Source organism: Sciurus carolinensis, chromosome 8 (assembly GCF_902686445.1).
Source record: "Sciurus carolinensis chromosome 8, mSciCar1.2, whole genome shotgun sequence".
NCBI lineage: Eukaryota > Metazoa > Chordata > Mammalia > Rodentia > Sciuridae > Sciurus > Sciurus carolinensis.
The window spans coordinates 101017222-101033580 of record NC_062220.1 but is presented as its reverse complement, the minus strand read 5'-3'; the positions used below and the strand labels follow the sequence as shown (position 1 = coordinate 101033580).

The 16359-nt window shown below is 34.9% G+C and overlaps 2 protein-coding genes across 2 annotated transcripts; one reads left to right on the top strand and one right to left on the bottom strand.

Moving 5' to 3' along the window:
* Window positions 1-301: 301 nt before the first annotated feature.
* Mrpl32 (mitochondrial ribosomal protein L32) lies at window positions 302-3763 on the bottom strand. The gene is made up of 3 exons (XM_047562425.1): window positions 3606-3763; window positions 1393-1574; window positions 302-664 (listed from the first exon to the last, which is right to left on the bottom strand). The coding sequence occupies exons 1-3, from the start codon at window positions 3727-3729 to the stop codon at window positions 410-412; spliced, it is 561 nt and encodes a 186-aa protein (XP_047418381.1). The 5' UTR covers window positions 3730-3763; the 3' UTR covers window positions 302-409.
* A 160-nt stretch (window positions 3764-3923) lies between these two features.
* On the top strand, window positions 3924-15126 carry Psma2 (proteasome 20S subunit alpha 2). Its single transcript, XM_047562426.1, has 8 exons — window positions 3924-4008; window positions 7464-7540; window positions 8302-8434; window positions 10314-10436; window positions 11631-11712; window positions 13192-13265; window positions 14299-14356; window positions 14451-15126. The coding sequence occupies exons 1-8, from the start codon at window positions 3968-3970 to the stop codon at window positions 14565-14567; spliced, it is 705 nt and encodes a 234-aa protein (XP_047418382.1). The 5' UTR covers window positions 3924-3967; the 3' UTR covers window positions 14568-15126.
* The last annotated feature ends 1233 nt before the right edge of the window (window positions 15127-16359 follow it).

Below are 16359 nucleotides of genomic sequence, written 5' to 3'. Positions count from 1 at the left end.
AAAAAAACAGAACAAAACCTTTTCTTACTGACACAACTATGATCTTAAAAAACAATACTAAGAGTTCAGGTACTACCCTATTTCCATGTGTTACTTACAGTGTTTTACGCTTATCTAAAACGGGTAATTCTTGCTATGAATTGTAAATTGTTTTATTTCTGTTCTGGAAATTTAATGTTTACTTAAAACCCAATAGTGTAATAGAAACAGATATATTAGTCCATTGAGCCTTTACAAAAACATTTTAAGAGTGTACTCATGATATATTCTTTAAATTAACTCACATAAAGCCAACTACTTATGAAGTATATTTTAAACTCTATTTATTTAAGAATAAGCACAACATAAAAACCAAGACTCTTCCTCTGTTTCAGCATACTGTGAAGTTATCCTTTTAATATCTCTGGAGTCAATTCTGGGTGAACCAGGATGGCCGTTTCCTTTCTCGTTCAATGATCCTCTTGCCCTGATCGTGTTCGGATAGTGTCTCTCCTGTGTACAGCACAACAGTCTCCACAGTAGGAGCCTTAAATGGACCCCCTTCTTGTTTCCTTATCTGCCGTCTGATTTCTGCAGTCTCCTTGCACACTTTCTCATAACAGTAGCCACAAAGGACATGCTTCTGTTTCAGGTGACCACATTCAGGACAAATGTCTATATTGTTCTTTAAAATAAAAGCAAAAACATATTAATAAACAAAAATATCCATAATACATAAATAATCAATAGGAGAAATGCTTATATCTTAGCTTTCTGAGAATGTTAGGGCTACATGAGTGCTATACCATCTAGTTCAACCTCACTTTAATAGGAAAAGTGAAAACAAGCAACCCTGAATTTGAATTAGTAGAAAATTTGGGAGTAGACATCAGGTTTACCAACTTTGCATCTGGTACATTTTTACTTAAATACAGCAGTCATTTTTATATAAAAGCTTCTCTAATCCCTAGCTTCAAATACTAAATCTCCCATAAGGATTCTATCAACACAGTGGGGTGATCCATGTAGATAGCATCCTAAATAAGAAACCAAGGAAAGGTAAATTCACTTTCAATTTATCTTGCGGAAAACAAGATGGCAAGATTACAAGCTGTTTTCCTCGGCTTTATTACAATGTGATCTGAATTTCTGTATAGAAATCATAAGTTTGGTAGATGGCCTAATTTTTTTTTTTTTACTTAAGGTAAAATTCTCTGAACTTCTTCCCTGACTATGCTTTTAATAGTTAAGACTAGAGGACAGTACATTTAGGTAATGAGAATATTGTATTTCACTTAGGCCAGATGGTAGAAGATCTGAGTACACTTTATCAATAGGTTATGTGAACAGACCTTGATGCTACTCAATGACAGACTTGAGGAAAAGTATACCCACAAAAAATCAATACATTACCTTAACTTTAATAAGTTTGTGAGGGTTTCTTCTCCTACACCGGTTAACTTCAATGCTGCGTCTGTTTTTGGGAACTGCCATCCAAAAGGTATTATCCAAAAGGTTGGAATTCTCCTTCCTTCCACTAGTATCATTTGCTGGTGCTGTAAATATGGCTGGACCCTGGACTGCTAGTGCTGGTTCTATGAAATAAAACATGGAGGTACAAAATCAGTTTCTCGCTCCTAAGAGACTATTTACAGATATCACTATCCTTGCTAATCAACTGTGTATATTAACAAACACAAGCACGTGTAAACATATTGATAGTTTTAGTTAAGTTCAATATACATTTAACACGAAACCTTAGCTATTAAAATATACAGTATTAAAGCTAATACAAAAGGAAAATTTAAAGAACATGAATAGAAATTTTTCTTAATGGAAACTGCTGAACTGAGATAAGTGAGATTACATCAAGAGCTTCTCACCTCATGAGTACAGGATTCTGGAATTTAGTAGTAAACATGAATAAAAGAATGACAGGTGCCTAACTTCAAAAATAAAAAAGAAACAAATTCACTCAATTGTCCATATTCTATTTTGCGGGGAGCAAAGCACCAAATTAATGTACATGAAGATCTGTGATTCAAATTCACTAAATGCACTTCTGACCTGCCCTGGGATAACTGTGTACTGGCCTCTTAAAAGTTATGTCTAAAACAGTTGGTTCCTTTATCAAATCACATGATAGTTCCCTTAAGACTCTAAGTTCTTCAACAATATTAATCTTGACTCCTGTCTGTTCTCTATGGAAAAGATAGCTCACCATTTCTTTATATATTATTATTTATATGACTACTAATGTCTCCTTTTTGTTTTTCTAAATTGCTTATAAAATTAAAGAGATTCCTTTACCCCTTCGGCTATTCTTCAGACTTGCAATACTTCTTTCGGTTTTTAAGAACTCTTAAAAGTACATAAAACTCTCTACATTTAACAACTGATAATCTTTTTCAATAGATCTAAAAGTATCTAAAAATATTGCTAAGCATGGCCTGCTGGTTAATAACACAGAATCTGGACTGTCTCTGTGACCTTGGGATCTTTCTAAGTCTACTTCTTCAGTTGGAAAATGGTGAAAACTAATGGGATTGTTGAGACCTTATCCCAGAAAATGCTTGGTGAAAATGTACTTAGCCCAGTGTTTGGTATATTGCAGCACATATTTTCTTGGTCTATATCTCTATTTAGATTGCCTAGACATCCAAAATATTTTCAATTAAAATTTGTTCCTGAAGAAACCAAGGGATAAGAATTAATCTGCATAGAGCTCTCACAGAGAAGAACAAGTTGCATCCTATGCACAATGGGAATAGGAACTGAAAGAAGTCAATTGGGATTGCAATGGCCAGCCTTAGTGCCAAGTGAGAACTGCAGAAGTCAACTCTGTCTAAATGCCTGGACTAAGAGGCTTCTAGCAACAAGAGGTCATGTCCCTGGGATGACCTCAGCTCTCCTTAAAGTTTAAGCCTGAGAAAGTTTCACGTTGCCAGGGAAATTTATTTTTGTTCTAGCCAACACACACAGGATAAAAGGCACCTGACTTCCTTTTCTCACAGCATTTACTAAAAAGGAATTATAATTGTAAAGACGAATCACTTTCGTTCCAGAGAGTCTCAAGAACCCAAGGCCAATCCTTTGGAATACAATCAATCATCAAGAAGGCTACGACTTCTGTCTATGTGTGTGCAAATAGAACCCTAACTTCGATAACTGTGGGCTAGCAAACGAAGCTGAACTAATCCCATTTACAATGACCAACCCTTCACTCCATTTCACTTTTCTGATTCTTCTAACCCACCTGCCTCCATTCTTCTTTTAAAATGCCTGAATCACCTCTGTACAAATGGAATGGTACTGCTCTTTCTTCGCTCAGAAGTTACTGGACAGCATCTGTTTTCAGCATTTTAACTGTCAGGCTGTGCTTATCTTTAACAAGCTAAGGCACTTGGATCACAAACTATACACGAATGCACAAGCACAGAAATTTTATTTATTATTTGCCCGAAGCGCAAAAATAGCTGTGTTATGGTTTCCAGACTAAAGTAACGAACAACATCCCTCTATGCGCCTCCGGGAATGAGAAAGACCGCCGAGGGCAAAAAGCATGAACTGTGCCTACCACGCAGCCTGGGTCCCCTCATTAACCCACGGAGCCTTTCTTTACCTACCCCATGGAGGAGTTGGAAACCCTGGCCAGTTCTGTTGAAGTTTTCGCTGCATAAGGTCCCAACATCTTCGGAGCAGTCCCCGTGCCGCAGGAGGCACCACAAGCAGCAGCAAGCCAGACGCCATCTTTCTTGCCGGAAGACGGAACCCACTAGGCGGCTGGGTCCTGACCCTATGAATGTGCGCATAAACCCAGAGTTAGGTAAATCCAGCTTCTAGAACTACAACTCCCAGCATGCCCCTGAGGTGACTCTAACTCTGCTCCAATCAGAGAGAGAGAAGGAGAGGAACAGAGACGGGGAAATGTACAGAAATCGGCCGCGGTGCGCATGTGCGCGAGTGTGCTTTACCTCTCCGGGTAAAGATGGCGGAGCGCGGTTACAGCTTTTCGCTGACTACATTCAGGTATGGAAGGGACCCCAAAGTCCTACGCGTCTCAAACGTTGCGGGAGACCACCAGACCCCAGTTTATTTGCACTGACCTGTGACTTAGTACTTCCGGAGGGTCCAAAGGAAAGTGGAGTTGGAAATGCAGCTTTGCAAAGTCATTTGCCCGGCCGACTGGAGAACCGGGAAGCCGCGGAAGTCGTGGTGCCGGCAGGCCTCGGGAGCCCATTTGGGTGACCTGGGACCAACTTGGGGTTGCGGGACAGGGAAACTGCTAGGCAGGAATTAACTTTAGCCTTGGATACTAGGAAAGGAGGAGTTAGCGTGCTCCTGGTAACCTGTTCAGAACTCAGAATTTCCTTCCTGACCAAAGTAGGCCCCATGGAGGAGTGTCAAACTCGGAATCCCCACCAAATATGTGGAGTCGCATTTTTTTTTTTTTTTTTAAACTCAGCTTTATGATTAGGCCGGAGTCTTGGTCATAGTTTGGCACTAGTGTCTTGAAACTTGTGCTTTCGATTTCTTCCATGTCCCTATTAGAAGCGTAAGAACTGAAAAATAAATGTTTCTCTTAGGTTGATGTGGAACCCAAAATAACTAGGCTACAATATATAATTTGGTCTTTCTGATTTTGGTCAGAGGAGTGTTTCCGTTATAAAACAGGGAATTAAAGTAATTTTTTCAAAATACAGTTGAGGTGAAGCATCGTACCCAGTGTAAGAAAACCATCCCTGAAGAATTTTTAAAAAAGACCAGGGAAGGAATCTGATTTGACCATTTTCTTAGGGATCAGTAATACCCCATTTAGTTGTCCTATCAGACTACTGAAGGCAGGTAGGATCTAACTTGTTGAATACTTTCGGTGTAGGTGCAGCTTAGTCCTACTTCATTGCTTTACCCTACCACCTATAATGAATATTTCCTCAGAATTTTACTGAGGAGTGAACCACACTTGGACAAATTATCTTGTCCAAGGTCATTATTGAATAACTCAGTATACATTCAAATTGAATTCTTTCTGACCTCCCAAATAATACACTTTGTGTTACATGTTGTCTTACTAAAATTAAAAAAAATATATTGCCTTCCTCTTGGCAGTTTTCAATTAGTGAAGGTGCATTAGTGTTTTTGTAAACTTTGAATGAAATTAGTTTAATTAAAAGATTTTGTTATGTACCTCGACAGACTAAATTGTGCAAGGTAATCGATTTTTACTTTTGTGAACATGGGTGCTTCTTCATCTCTAAGAAAGGATAATCTTGATGGAGCTGAGGAACAAAACAACCATATTTCATCAGGGACTGAATATTTTTATAACAATTTTTTAAATTAAAGTACACTTTTGTTTAACATGTATTCAACTGTTTTAATTAAAAAGAAAAAAGTTTTGGAATGTTATAATTAGAATTTAACTATTAGTGGTGGAACTGACCAGAGTATGTGGGATGAAGAAGGTGCTCTTTTACCTTACGTTTAGTTGAAGATATTTACAGTAAATGAGCAACATGGTGCCTATTAATTCTGAAAAAAATGTTTTGCTGTCACCCAGGAATTTTATTTACAAAGGACAAAAGAAGGAAACGTTAGTTTGGGTGGTCAGGAAAGGTCCATCTTTCATTCTGGAAGATGAAAAGGAGCCAACTATTTGAAAATTTAGGAGTAAAGGGAATAGTTGATAGAAGGTAGAATATGAGCAAGGAGGTAATGTAGATGAAGACCAGTCATTCAGGGTTGGTAGACCAGAATAAGTAGTTTTTATTTATTTTAAGGGAACCAAGAATTTTCTATAGGATTTAGTTGTGGATGACATGTTACAGAGGTAACTGTCTGGGAGTTTAAGTAAGGTGAGCAAGAGGAAAACTAGTAAAAATGTTATTTCAGTTATCCCAGGTAGAGATGCTGGTACTGTACACTGATGTAGGAGCATTTATTGGCTATAAAATATGTTTAATTTCTCAACAAGCTTGCAGGTTAGTGAGCTTTCACAGAAAGATGAAATGATAAGGGTGTTTACAGGTGGCTCTGGAAGCAGAGAAAAGGTAATTAAGTTTGCATGAGTCTTGAAATATTCCTGGAAATATTAAAACAATACTTAAAAACTAGATGAATCCTGAAAGTCATGATTATTGAAGTAGTGAACATTATAGTGTCAACAAGTTCAGCTAGATGTTATAATTTAAATGCTTATTGACCTCTCAGGTCAGCCAATTTTATTTAGTGTATAAACTGCCACTTTATCAAATGACTCTGGATTCTGGTACGAGGTTATTTCCTAGAATATAACCAGAGCTTACACTTTGTTGAGGAAAACACATTTATAAAAATAATTCAAATATGGTGAACTTTAGCCAAAGAGGAAGTACAGGACACCTTAGGCATGAGTATGTGGGATTCAAATTAGTTTGACAGGGTGGCATTCCTTGGTGACATGGCATATTTGCTAAGGACTACAGGATGACCAGGAAGGAGTTTAGTAGGCAGTAGAGAAATGGATTTTACACAGGAATTAGCTTCTCAGAGGAGTTTTGAAGTCTAAGAGTGGTCTGTATGTCTGGAGCAGGGTGGGATGGTGGAAGTTGGGACTTGAAACAGATGGCTTCTGGGGCTTAAGATCATCTTTTCTTTTTTTTTTTCCAGTAGTAAATAGGAGATGTGGACCTAGTGGTATCACACTGAACTGATTACTTTATTCAGGGGTTTTGCTTTTTGTTTCCCTTCTATAAAATGAAGAAGTTGGTGTGTGATGCTGATTATAACTCAGCAACTTGTTTGAAATAAAGTATTACCCAAAAGGCCAGTTTGGTACTAGTTATTTGGCTACCAAACCCATGAAACTGGAGCTGTTAAGTGTATCCATCTAGTGGTTTTTAGAATTAGTTTTATATTTTATGGAGAACACTTTGTTGTGAATGATATGTATCTAGGTTGTACATATTAAGCCCTATCTACTTTCTTAAATTAAAAAAGAAAGAAACCCTAGGAAATACATGCTCTTTGGTTTTAACAGACACATATATTCTTGATAATGTTACCATTCAGAATTTGATTATTGCTAATTTATACCAGAAATTTTTATAGACCTCATTTAATTTAATCCTTGCAGTAACCCTTTGAAAAGATAACTGCTATGTACTATTAACCTCCATTTTACAGGTGAGAAAACAAATGCAGAAAGCTTAAGTGACTTGCCTAAAATGACAAGGGTGTAAGTGGTGAAAAGAGACAATAGTAATAGTGTTACTCCAAGTGGCAAATACCAACCAACCAAAGGAAATAGAATTTATGATTCATCATGAGTATTTTCAAATCATCTTGAAAACATACTGAACAACTTCATGATAGATAATCAAAGGCCAGCTGTTGCTTAGGTTTTGATTAATAAGATTTGAGCTGTACATCTGCACTCAAGAGGTGTTTCTATTAAAAAAATTGAAAATATGTGAACTTAGCAAATACCTGTGTTTCTTTTTAAGCCCATCTGGTAAACTTGTCCAGATTGAATACGCTTTGGCTGCTGTAGCTGGAGGAGCCCCTTCAGTGGGAATTAAAGGTAATTAAGTGCTTTATTTGCTTTAGGTGCTTGTTAATAGTTTTCCTGATTTGGGGGAGGGGTAGTAATTAATTTATAAGTAAGTAACTGTGGCAGCATAATTTTTAAGTTCTTTTTGTTAATTTAGAATACTTTGAAGTTTAAAGAAAATAGTAATAAAAACTTAATGAGGCCAAATGAAGTGATTAAAATTTCAAAGTAAATATAGAACCTTTACCTATTAGTTGTGATAACCCACAGGTAGTCTTTCCCGTTCAGAAAATTAAGTACAGTTTTATTTTTCCACTGATTATATCACTGCTCTCTGGCAATTTTTGTCATTCCTATAATTTAGGAAAGCTCATTATAAAACATAATTTAAAGATAAGGTAATTGTTTTGGATTTTAGTACCCTTAAAGAAAAAATCTTGATGTTATAATATAAGAACAGGGGCCAGGTTATCAGAAATAACATTGTTTTTTAAAACATGTAAATGCTCAGATACCCTAGAGTACTTTAAGAGAAGTTGTGTAATACCTTTAAGTCTAGGGATTTTTTTTTTTTCAAGTGCTTTTTAAATGACCAGTAAGGGGAAAATTAATTTACCATTTCTTATACAATTTTAATACAGAATTTAAAACAGGAATCCAGAAGAAAAGGTTTCATAAATTAGAGGAAATAACAAAGTAGTTTGGGTTTACTCTATCAATAATTAGAAAACTGTTGAAACAAAGGTTTAAAGTGGTTAAATATTTAGGCCTTTTTTTGTTTCTTTTTAAAGCTGCAAATGGTGTGGTATTAGCAACTGAGAAGAAACAGAAATCCATTCTGTATGATGAGCGAAGTGTACACAAAGTGGAACCAATTACCAAACATATAGGTTTGGTCTATAGTGGCATGGGCCCAGATTACAGGTACTTCATGCTATTTATAGTTCTTTTCTATACCATCTTATGAATTGATTATAATCTATACTTTGAGGAGAAAAGTCAAGGGGTATTCCTTTAATCTTCCAACTCTTTGTGTTTTGTTAGCAACTGCAGCCTCATTAATAGCTTAATTTAGTTTGTCTATACAAATTACTTTAAGGAGATTACCTTAGTTTCACTCTATTTTAAAAGAGAAGATAGACATAGTATTTAGTCCTCTATCTCTGTTTAGTAGACTTTTCCTTCTGATCACTATCCCTCCTCTGTCCTCCAAGGACTGGGCATAAAGGGCTTTGGTGTTCCCCTAATGCACTTTTTAAATTTGTGTGTGTGTATCATAAAACAACTAGAACCACAAGTATTGCAAGCACTTTACCAGCAAGGGAATTAAGTTACTTTGTAGCTATTTTTTTTGTTCTGTTTTGTATTATTCTGGGTGCTGGGGATAAACTTGGAAGTATGGCTTCAGGAGAGTGCTCTTTGACTGCTCTACCCCTCTCCCTAATGCATTGTAAAAATGATTAAAACAATGTATGTTATAATAAACCATATTTTTTAAAATTCTCGGGTGGCAAAAGAAAGCTTCATCCATAGTTAACCTAATGGTCTTTATTTGTTCTTGTCAAAGGGACAAAATTCTTAAAGGCCATGGAAAGTTGTTCAGTATGACAACTTTGATCTGATCCAGGATCCAGAAGCTCATAGAATTATTTCCTTTGTATTTCATGGGAAAAGAGAATATTGTTATATCAGGTTACCAGCAAGTAGAAAGCTTTCTATGTTTTTCATTTAATAAGTAAAAAAATTTTATTTTACTACTCGTGATTTTGTAGAATAAGATAAAGCCAAAGTTTAACTTTCATGAGTCAGAAAAAACAGCAAGGTCACTGAAATGCAATCAGCCTTTACTACAGTTGATCTTCTTACCACTGTGTAGAAGGGAGACTGCAGTGTGCCACTGATAGAATAATCTTTAATGAGCAAAAGAGCATCATACGGAAGGGTAATGTACCTATTTCAGATCAGCAGTACATGAGTAGGTACTGTTTATTTTTAATATATTATTTTTCTTGATAATATATTTGATTATTATATGGTATATTTTTAATATCTTAAGTTAAAATAGTTTAAAATAGTAATTAATAATTAAGAATCTCTGAAGATTACTTGAAAGTGTAGGCAGGGAGATTAAGGCAGTCTGCAGAAAAGATTGACCCAGAGTGAGAAAAAAATGCCCCAAATTGTGTGTCTCTATGTTCATGTGTGCATATGTGTGTGTTGACTAGGGTGAAATCTACAAAGACAGGGTGGCTGCTCTCAGGATAGGGGTGCATTCTTAAGCCATGAAGGAAGAATAAACCTCATATTTTGTACATTAAACCTGTTACTTTTAAGCTCATTGGTTCCCTAGTTCCTACTTTTCTTACTTTTTGCCTTCTTATCTATCTCCTATCATTTGGTTTCTATGTGATTCTCTGATTTTTTTTGTAAATCAACTGGAATCAGATTTAAGAGTAAGACTGGCTTTGAGCCAGTAGCTATTGTTAAAGAGGATACAAGTTAGCTGGGCATGGTGGTGCACACCTATAATCCTAACAACTTGGAAGACTGAGGCAGAAAGAGTGCAAATTTGAGACCAGCTTCAGCAACTTAGTGAGACCCTGCTTCAAAATAAAAAACAAAAAGGGCTGGGGATGAGTGGTAAAGCACTCCTGGGTTCAATTCCCAGCCCCCCAACACACATGCAAAAAGAGATACATATTAAACTTGTGCTGTAGGTATATGCCTGTAGAAGGATCATGAGTCTTTTTAAGTAATAGAGCATTCTAATTTTAATTACATCTTATTTCTTCCTTTCTTTTAGAGTGCTTGTGCACAGAGCTCGAAAACTGGCTCAGCAATATTATCTTGTTTACCAAGAACCCATTCCCACAGCTCAGCTGGTACAGAGAGTAGCTTCTGTGATGCAAGAGTACACCCAGTCAGGGTAAGTTGCCTTTATTATTCAAAATGAGTAATGAATTACAAGGAAAAAAGTCATTTTAAAAGAGTAGATATATAAATAGAAAGAGATTTGCTATCCCTGTATTTGCCTAAAGAATGGAAGAAATCACCTAGAAGAAGGTGTCTAATTTTAACTGGACTTAGAATGTTTTCTTAAGGAAAAATGTGAATGCGACAGCAGAAAGTATCTTTTAGATACCCAAAGTCCTTTGACTGGTTATTAAAACATTTATGGGCAGTCATTAGTATTTCTACATTTATCTTCCCAATGATAAATGATTATTAGAAATAATGAAAGTAATAGCTCTTTGATACATTTTATTAATTTTAATCCCAGTGTTTTTAGATTTGGGTATGAATGAGAGTATAAAGGTAGTTGTTGATGTGTAAACCCGCTGGAAAAGCTGCATTAGTTGAAAGTTATATTTTTTTAGGACACTAAATGCTATGCCATACTTAGGTAGTAATCCCACTGTATAGTTTTGTCTTAGTCATCCCACTGTATAGTTGTGTCTTAGTCCTATTTTGTATCCCTATGAAAAAAACTCTGAAGTTGGGTATTTTACACAGAAGTTTATTTAGCTCACAGTTCTGGAAGTTCAAGAACATGGTGTTGGCATCAGTTTCTGATGAGGTCCTTCTGGCATATAGCATTACGTGACCAGAGGGAGCTCTTGTAAGAGAAGTCATGTGCGAGGAAGCAAGAGAGTGGGAAGGAGCTAAACTCACTGCATTATAACTATCCACTCTGTGGGGGCTAGTTTACTCCTTAATACCTAATGTACTGTGAGACACCAGCATTAATCTCTTCTGAGGATGGTACTCCATGACCTAATTTCCTTTCACTAGGTTCCACCTCTTAAAGATCCACCACCTCTCATACCATTACATAGGGAATCAAGCTTCCATACATGAACTTGGGAATAAACCATACCAAACTATAATAAGGTGTTACTCCATTCATCCAAACTTATTTAACTACTCTTCCTCACTTCCATGAAGAGAATCGTTTTGAATTGATTTATTTACAAAGAGTTTAAATACTTTTTAAGGAACTTCTAAGTCTAATTCAGTTTCTTTGATAATTTGCTTTTCTTGAGAATATTGATGAATTCTCACTTGAGGGTGATTTTTGACTCCATGAACATACCAAATAATTTTCATTTGCTTTCTGCAGTGGGGTTCGTCCATTTGGAGTTTCTTTACTTATTTGTGGATGGAATGAGGGACGACCATATTTATTTCAGTCAGATCCATCTGTAAGTATCATTAGATGTATTGGTAAAGTGTTCTTTTAATATCTAATAAAAGAAGACATGAAGGCTTAAAAATTTAGCAATATTTTTTCTTTTTTCTTTGGAGTCTAGAAAGTATAAGGTCACATTTGTTTGTACATTCAAAATTCTGATAACTCAGCCTTTTGCCAAGGAAACTACCATCTCTGTAACTTTTACCCTCTTTCTGTCTTGTTCATTAACATTGCATACTTGAGTAACTAGTTGAAATAGTTGTTACCAAATCTCATTAAATCTATAGAATTCTGTTACTTAGAAAAATGCTACAATTAAACATAAGAATCTGGAGAACAGTGTTATATCTTTGCTATCTAGTTAATCTTGCAATTGACTTGAGTGTGACTCTTCCAGCACAAATATTAATCTGACTACCTTGAATTCAGTGATTTACAAAATCAGCATTGTCAGTATTTTGGGTGAGTTGTCTGCTCTAAAACAGAAGATTGGTATCTGGGATGGAAAGTGTTCCTGAAGTACCATTCCATGTCATTCCATTTGTTATGAGAAAACCTTAAGAAAAAATTTAAGATTAGGGACTAAACTTTCATTGTTTATGGATTACCAGGTAATTGCAAAGTTCACTCAATGTTAACCTTATTTATAAACTTAAAAGACAAAAAATGTATTTATTTATTTATTGGTGATTGGTTACTTAAATCAGAAAAGGAAATATTTGGGGAATTTTGACTGTTTTTACCTCATCTTTGGACTTCTGAAGCTAAATGACAAGCCCTCTTACTTTCCTTTCCAGTGGGTAGCCGATGCTCCCAGATCTCTGGAACTGTATGCATTTTTTGCTGTTTTGCCTTATTTTATCTATAAGGCAGTTGTTTCATTTAATATGTTTGATTTGTCTTTTTTGGTATTTTTTTCTATGTGCGTATATGTATTTTTCAGCAGGTGAGGTTATGCTATTTATGACATTGCTGCTGCTTTTATTTCACTTCAAATTACAAAATATCAAAACCTTTGAATATTTTTTCATGAAAAGCTGCCACTAATGGGTGGTGAATCGATCACCAGTTTTCAGATTTATATGACAGATTTTTAGGTCCCTTCAATCCATTAAGCTAAAGTATTACTCTTAATTATTTGTTAGCTCCAGTTTTCTTTAACTTTTTTTTTTTTACAGAATTTATGTACAGTACATTGCATCATCAATAATTCTTATCATTAGTTTGTTGAGTTTTGATATATATAAATATTGGAGGAAACGATCACCACAATCAAGATACCAACTTTTTCCTTAACTTCCAAGTTGCTTCTTGCCTGTCTTCCATCCCTCTGACCTTTTTAAAAGATAACCTACTTGTGACATTTTCATTCCATTCCAAGAAGTATTCTATGACAGAAATTGTGACCAAATAGAGTTTAAAAGCACATGCAGAATAATAAAATTGTATTAATTTTAAAAAAATATGTCTCTTTTCCCTTTATGATTAGGGAGCTTACTTTGCCTGGAAGGCCACAGCAATGGGAAAGAACTATGTGAATGGGAAAACATTCCTTGAGAAAAGGTAGGCTTACCATAACAGGCTTCAGCAGCAAATTGACTTTATGGTTTCCAGCACACTTTATTAATTTCATGGATCTAAATAAATTTGTTGTATTACTTTGTACTTGAACCTAGTTACAGATAAAAGAAAAAGAAAACTTCTTAACATCCTAGCTTCCTAGCCTTTAGAATAATATGTGGTAATATTCATTTCTTAAGGACATCTTTTTTGCATTCTTGTTTTTTCCTAAATAATGTTACTTATTTTCCCTCTTACTAAAAAAAAAAAAAAGTTGTGCTAAGAAGGAGAAAAATGTTTAAATGGTTTAATAACAGCTGTATATTATAAAAAACATTGTGAAATCAAATACCTGCTATTGATCAGATTAAATGTATGTGTGTTCTTGATGAAGAGTGGAGTACTGTGTGGAAGTCTGCTGTTATTGCTGAGCACAACAAACTGCTCTCACTTATGCCCAGTATTATTCCAAACTCAGCTTTATTATAGTCTTCAAAAATGTTTGACTTTTTGAACAGAAAACTTCTGTGACTAACTTTTAACAGATGACCCTTTTCAGTACATATTTCACATATTAATAGTAAGATTATTAAAGATGTTAGACTTTCACTTAAATGGTAAACTTAATCTCGGAGTCCTAAAGCACTTTGCTTTTATTTTTACTTAATGAGTCCAAATATTTTACATGTCATATCATGTTATAGCTTATAAGAACAAACAAAATTTTAGCAAAGGTCTTATTTTTCTGCTTTTTAAAAAAATTATAATATTCGTACCACATTCCAATTTTATTAAAGTATTTATATTTAAGTTTCCTAAAACTCCTTTTAAGATTAATCTTTTTGTATCACTGAATGATGATAAATTTTTTATTGGGGACAACTATCAGTGAAGTGACTAGAGGAATTAATGGGTTATTTATTATTTTTAAGAGGGTTAGATTTTTATCTTATACTGATGCTGTCATTGTATTTGAATAGTATGTAGAATATAAAGAGTGCCAGAAAGTCATTTATTTTTTTAAAAATTTCTTTAGATACAATGAAGATTTGGAACTTGAAGATGCCATTCATACAGCCATCTTAACCCTAAAGGTTAGCTCACTATCTGCCAACTGGATTTATAAGGCTTTTATAATTAACTGGAAAATTAATTGGAAAATTGACCATTTCATCTTCTTCTCAATAGGAAAGTTTTGAAGGGCAAATGACAGAAGATAACATTGAAGTTGGAATCTGCAATGAAGCTGGATTTAGGCGACTTACTCCAACTGAAGTTAAGGATTACTTGGCTGCCATAGCATAATAATGAAGTGACTGAACAATCCAGAATTTCAGATAATCTATCTACTTAAACATGTTTAAAGAATGTTTTGTTTTGCAGACTTTTTGCATACTTATTTCTACATGGTTTAATGGACTGATGTTTTTAAAAATGACACTTATAAATCATAATAAACTGTTAAATCCAACTTGCAGCTTTTTAGGAGTTAGTAAAATTTTAACAGTATTTCCTGCTTTTTATCACAGTTGATTTCTGGAAGCTACATTGCAAAACAGAATGATGAAATCATTTTTCAGTTTTAGTGCACTTTTGGTTAAGTCAAATCTTGTTGACCCTTTACCACCAGATGCTGCCTGTTTCCATAAAGCAAAATGCTGATTTTAATAAACACTACTTTTAGAACTGGGAGAATACACAGACTTTCAGGGACAAGAAATGAAGCATAGGGGTTAGGCACCATTAGGTGTGAATATGAGATCCGGCAGTGCCCTTTGTGATTGTATTGAAGCTATGAAGAGGGTTCAGCCAAATACGTCTCCTATGAAAGATATATCAAGTAAATAAACCATGGTTTACTGTTTCCTGTTGGTTTCTCCATCACAAGTAGGTAAGCATATTTAGAAGGAACTGTAGATGGTATTAGCTAATGTTTTTTTATTTTGTTTTTTGTTTTTTTGTTTTTTCCCACTTTTGAATAAATGTCATTGGTCTTATTCACAGCAAAGAGTTTATGAACATTGTTAACTCTTACTAACATGAAGAGGTAATAGGCAATTACATGATTTAAATGTAGTTCAAAAGATTTTTAGTAAGATTTAGCTAAGTTTAGTGGAAAAGTTTATCTTTGCCTTGGAGCAATTTTGACAGGATTCTCAATTCTGCTAACTGCCATCACTTTAACTCCATATCTTGTTATGGGTAGTGGAAACATTTTAAGAGATAGTATATGACACACATTGGTCTCTCCTGTCCTAAGATGTCTCTATTGAAACTTCATCTTATAATCTCTTCTTATGGGTTGTTGGTATATTGTGATTCCAGCACGCTAGAAAGTGAATGTAGGTAGTAGAAGGGAATGGACTTTGAAATTAGGTCTCAATTTAAACACTTACTGGCTAAATGACTGTACAAGGTAATTATCTTAGAGGGGTCTTTAAAGGACTTTATTTGATAATGCAGGAAAAAGGCCTGGCATGAGTAATGGTTAAATACAATGTATTGACTGCTTTTGAATTTGCTTAGGCCCTCTGTAATATCCAGTATTAAAAAAAACCAGGGGAATGCCAAAATTCTACAAAGAAGGAAAGAGTATGGGTACATGAATGTAAGATAAAAGAAAAATGCATGTAGATTCTTACTGGGTGTTAACAATGCATTCTATAGACTAAAGGGAGGAAAATTTAACTGAATTAGATTGGATCAAGGTTCAATTTTCTGCCTTCTGCCCGATTCATGGCAAAGCCCAGTTTCAGCTAAAGCTGCCTTTAACTCTCCCTGTGTTTGAAGTTTCTTCTTTTCAGTGGTCTTAAAGTTAAGCTGTTCCTTTTTGTACCAGTTCTTGGGAAGCTCAGTTTTTTAATGTAGCAACCTATTATATCCCTAAACATTCCTAAAGTCTTGAATTATGTCTAGCTTGTGGATTCTAGCTTCTTTTAGTTTTATTTAAGTATTATAATACTCCTAAATGTTCTTAACCCTTCTCTACTCTTGATTCAGTTTGTATCTTAACTTTTGTCTCCACCCTGTCCTGTCCTTTTCTCTTCCCCAGTTCCTTACTAAACAATGAATTTAAATTTGCAAAACAATTAGCAGA

What these genes read in the sequence shown, in the direction of transcription:
- Mrpl32 (XM_047562425.1), bottom strand. Translation starts at nt 3,729, where the DNA reads ATGGCGTCTGGCTTGCTGCTGCTTGTGGTGCCTCCTGCGGCACGGGGA. An exon ending in GTTTCCAACTCCTCCATGGG is followed by an intron (nt 1,575 to 3,605) that starts GTAGGTAAAGAA and finishes TTTATTTCATAG; the next exon opens with AACCAGCACTAGCAGTCCAG. An exon ending in ACAAACTTATTAAAGTTAAG is followed by an intron (nt 665 to 1,392) that starts GTAATGTATTGA and finishes TTTATTTTAAAG; the next exon opens with AACAATATAGACATTTGTCC.
- Psma2 (XM_047562426.1), top strand. Translation starts at nt 3,968, where the DNA reads ATGGCGGAGCGCGGTTACAGCTTTTCGCTGACTACATTCAG. An exon ending in CCCTTCAGTGGGAATTAAAG is followed by an intron (nt 7,541 to 8,301) that starts GTAATTAAGTGC and finishes TTCTTTTTAAAG; the next exon opens with CTGCAAATGGTGTGGTATTA. An exon ending in CAGCCATCTTAACCCTAAAG is followed by an intron (nt 14,357 to 14,450) that starts GTTAGCTCACTA and finishes TCTTCTCAATAG; the next exon opens with GAAAGTTTTGAAGGGCAAAT.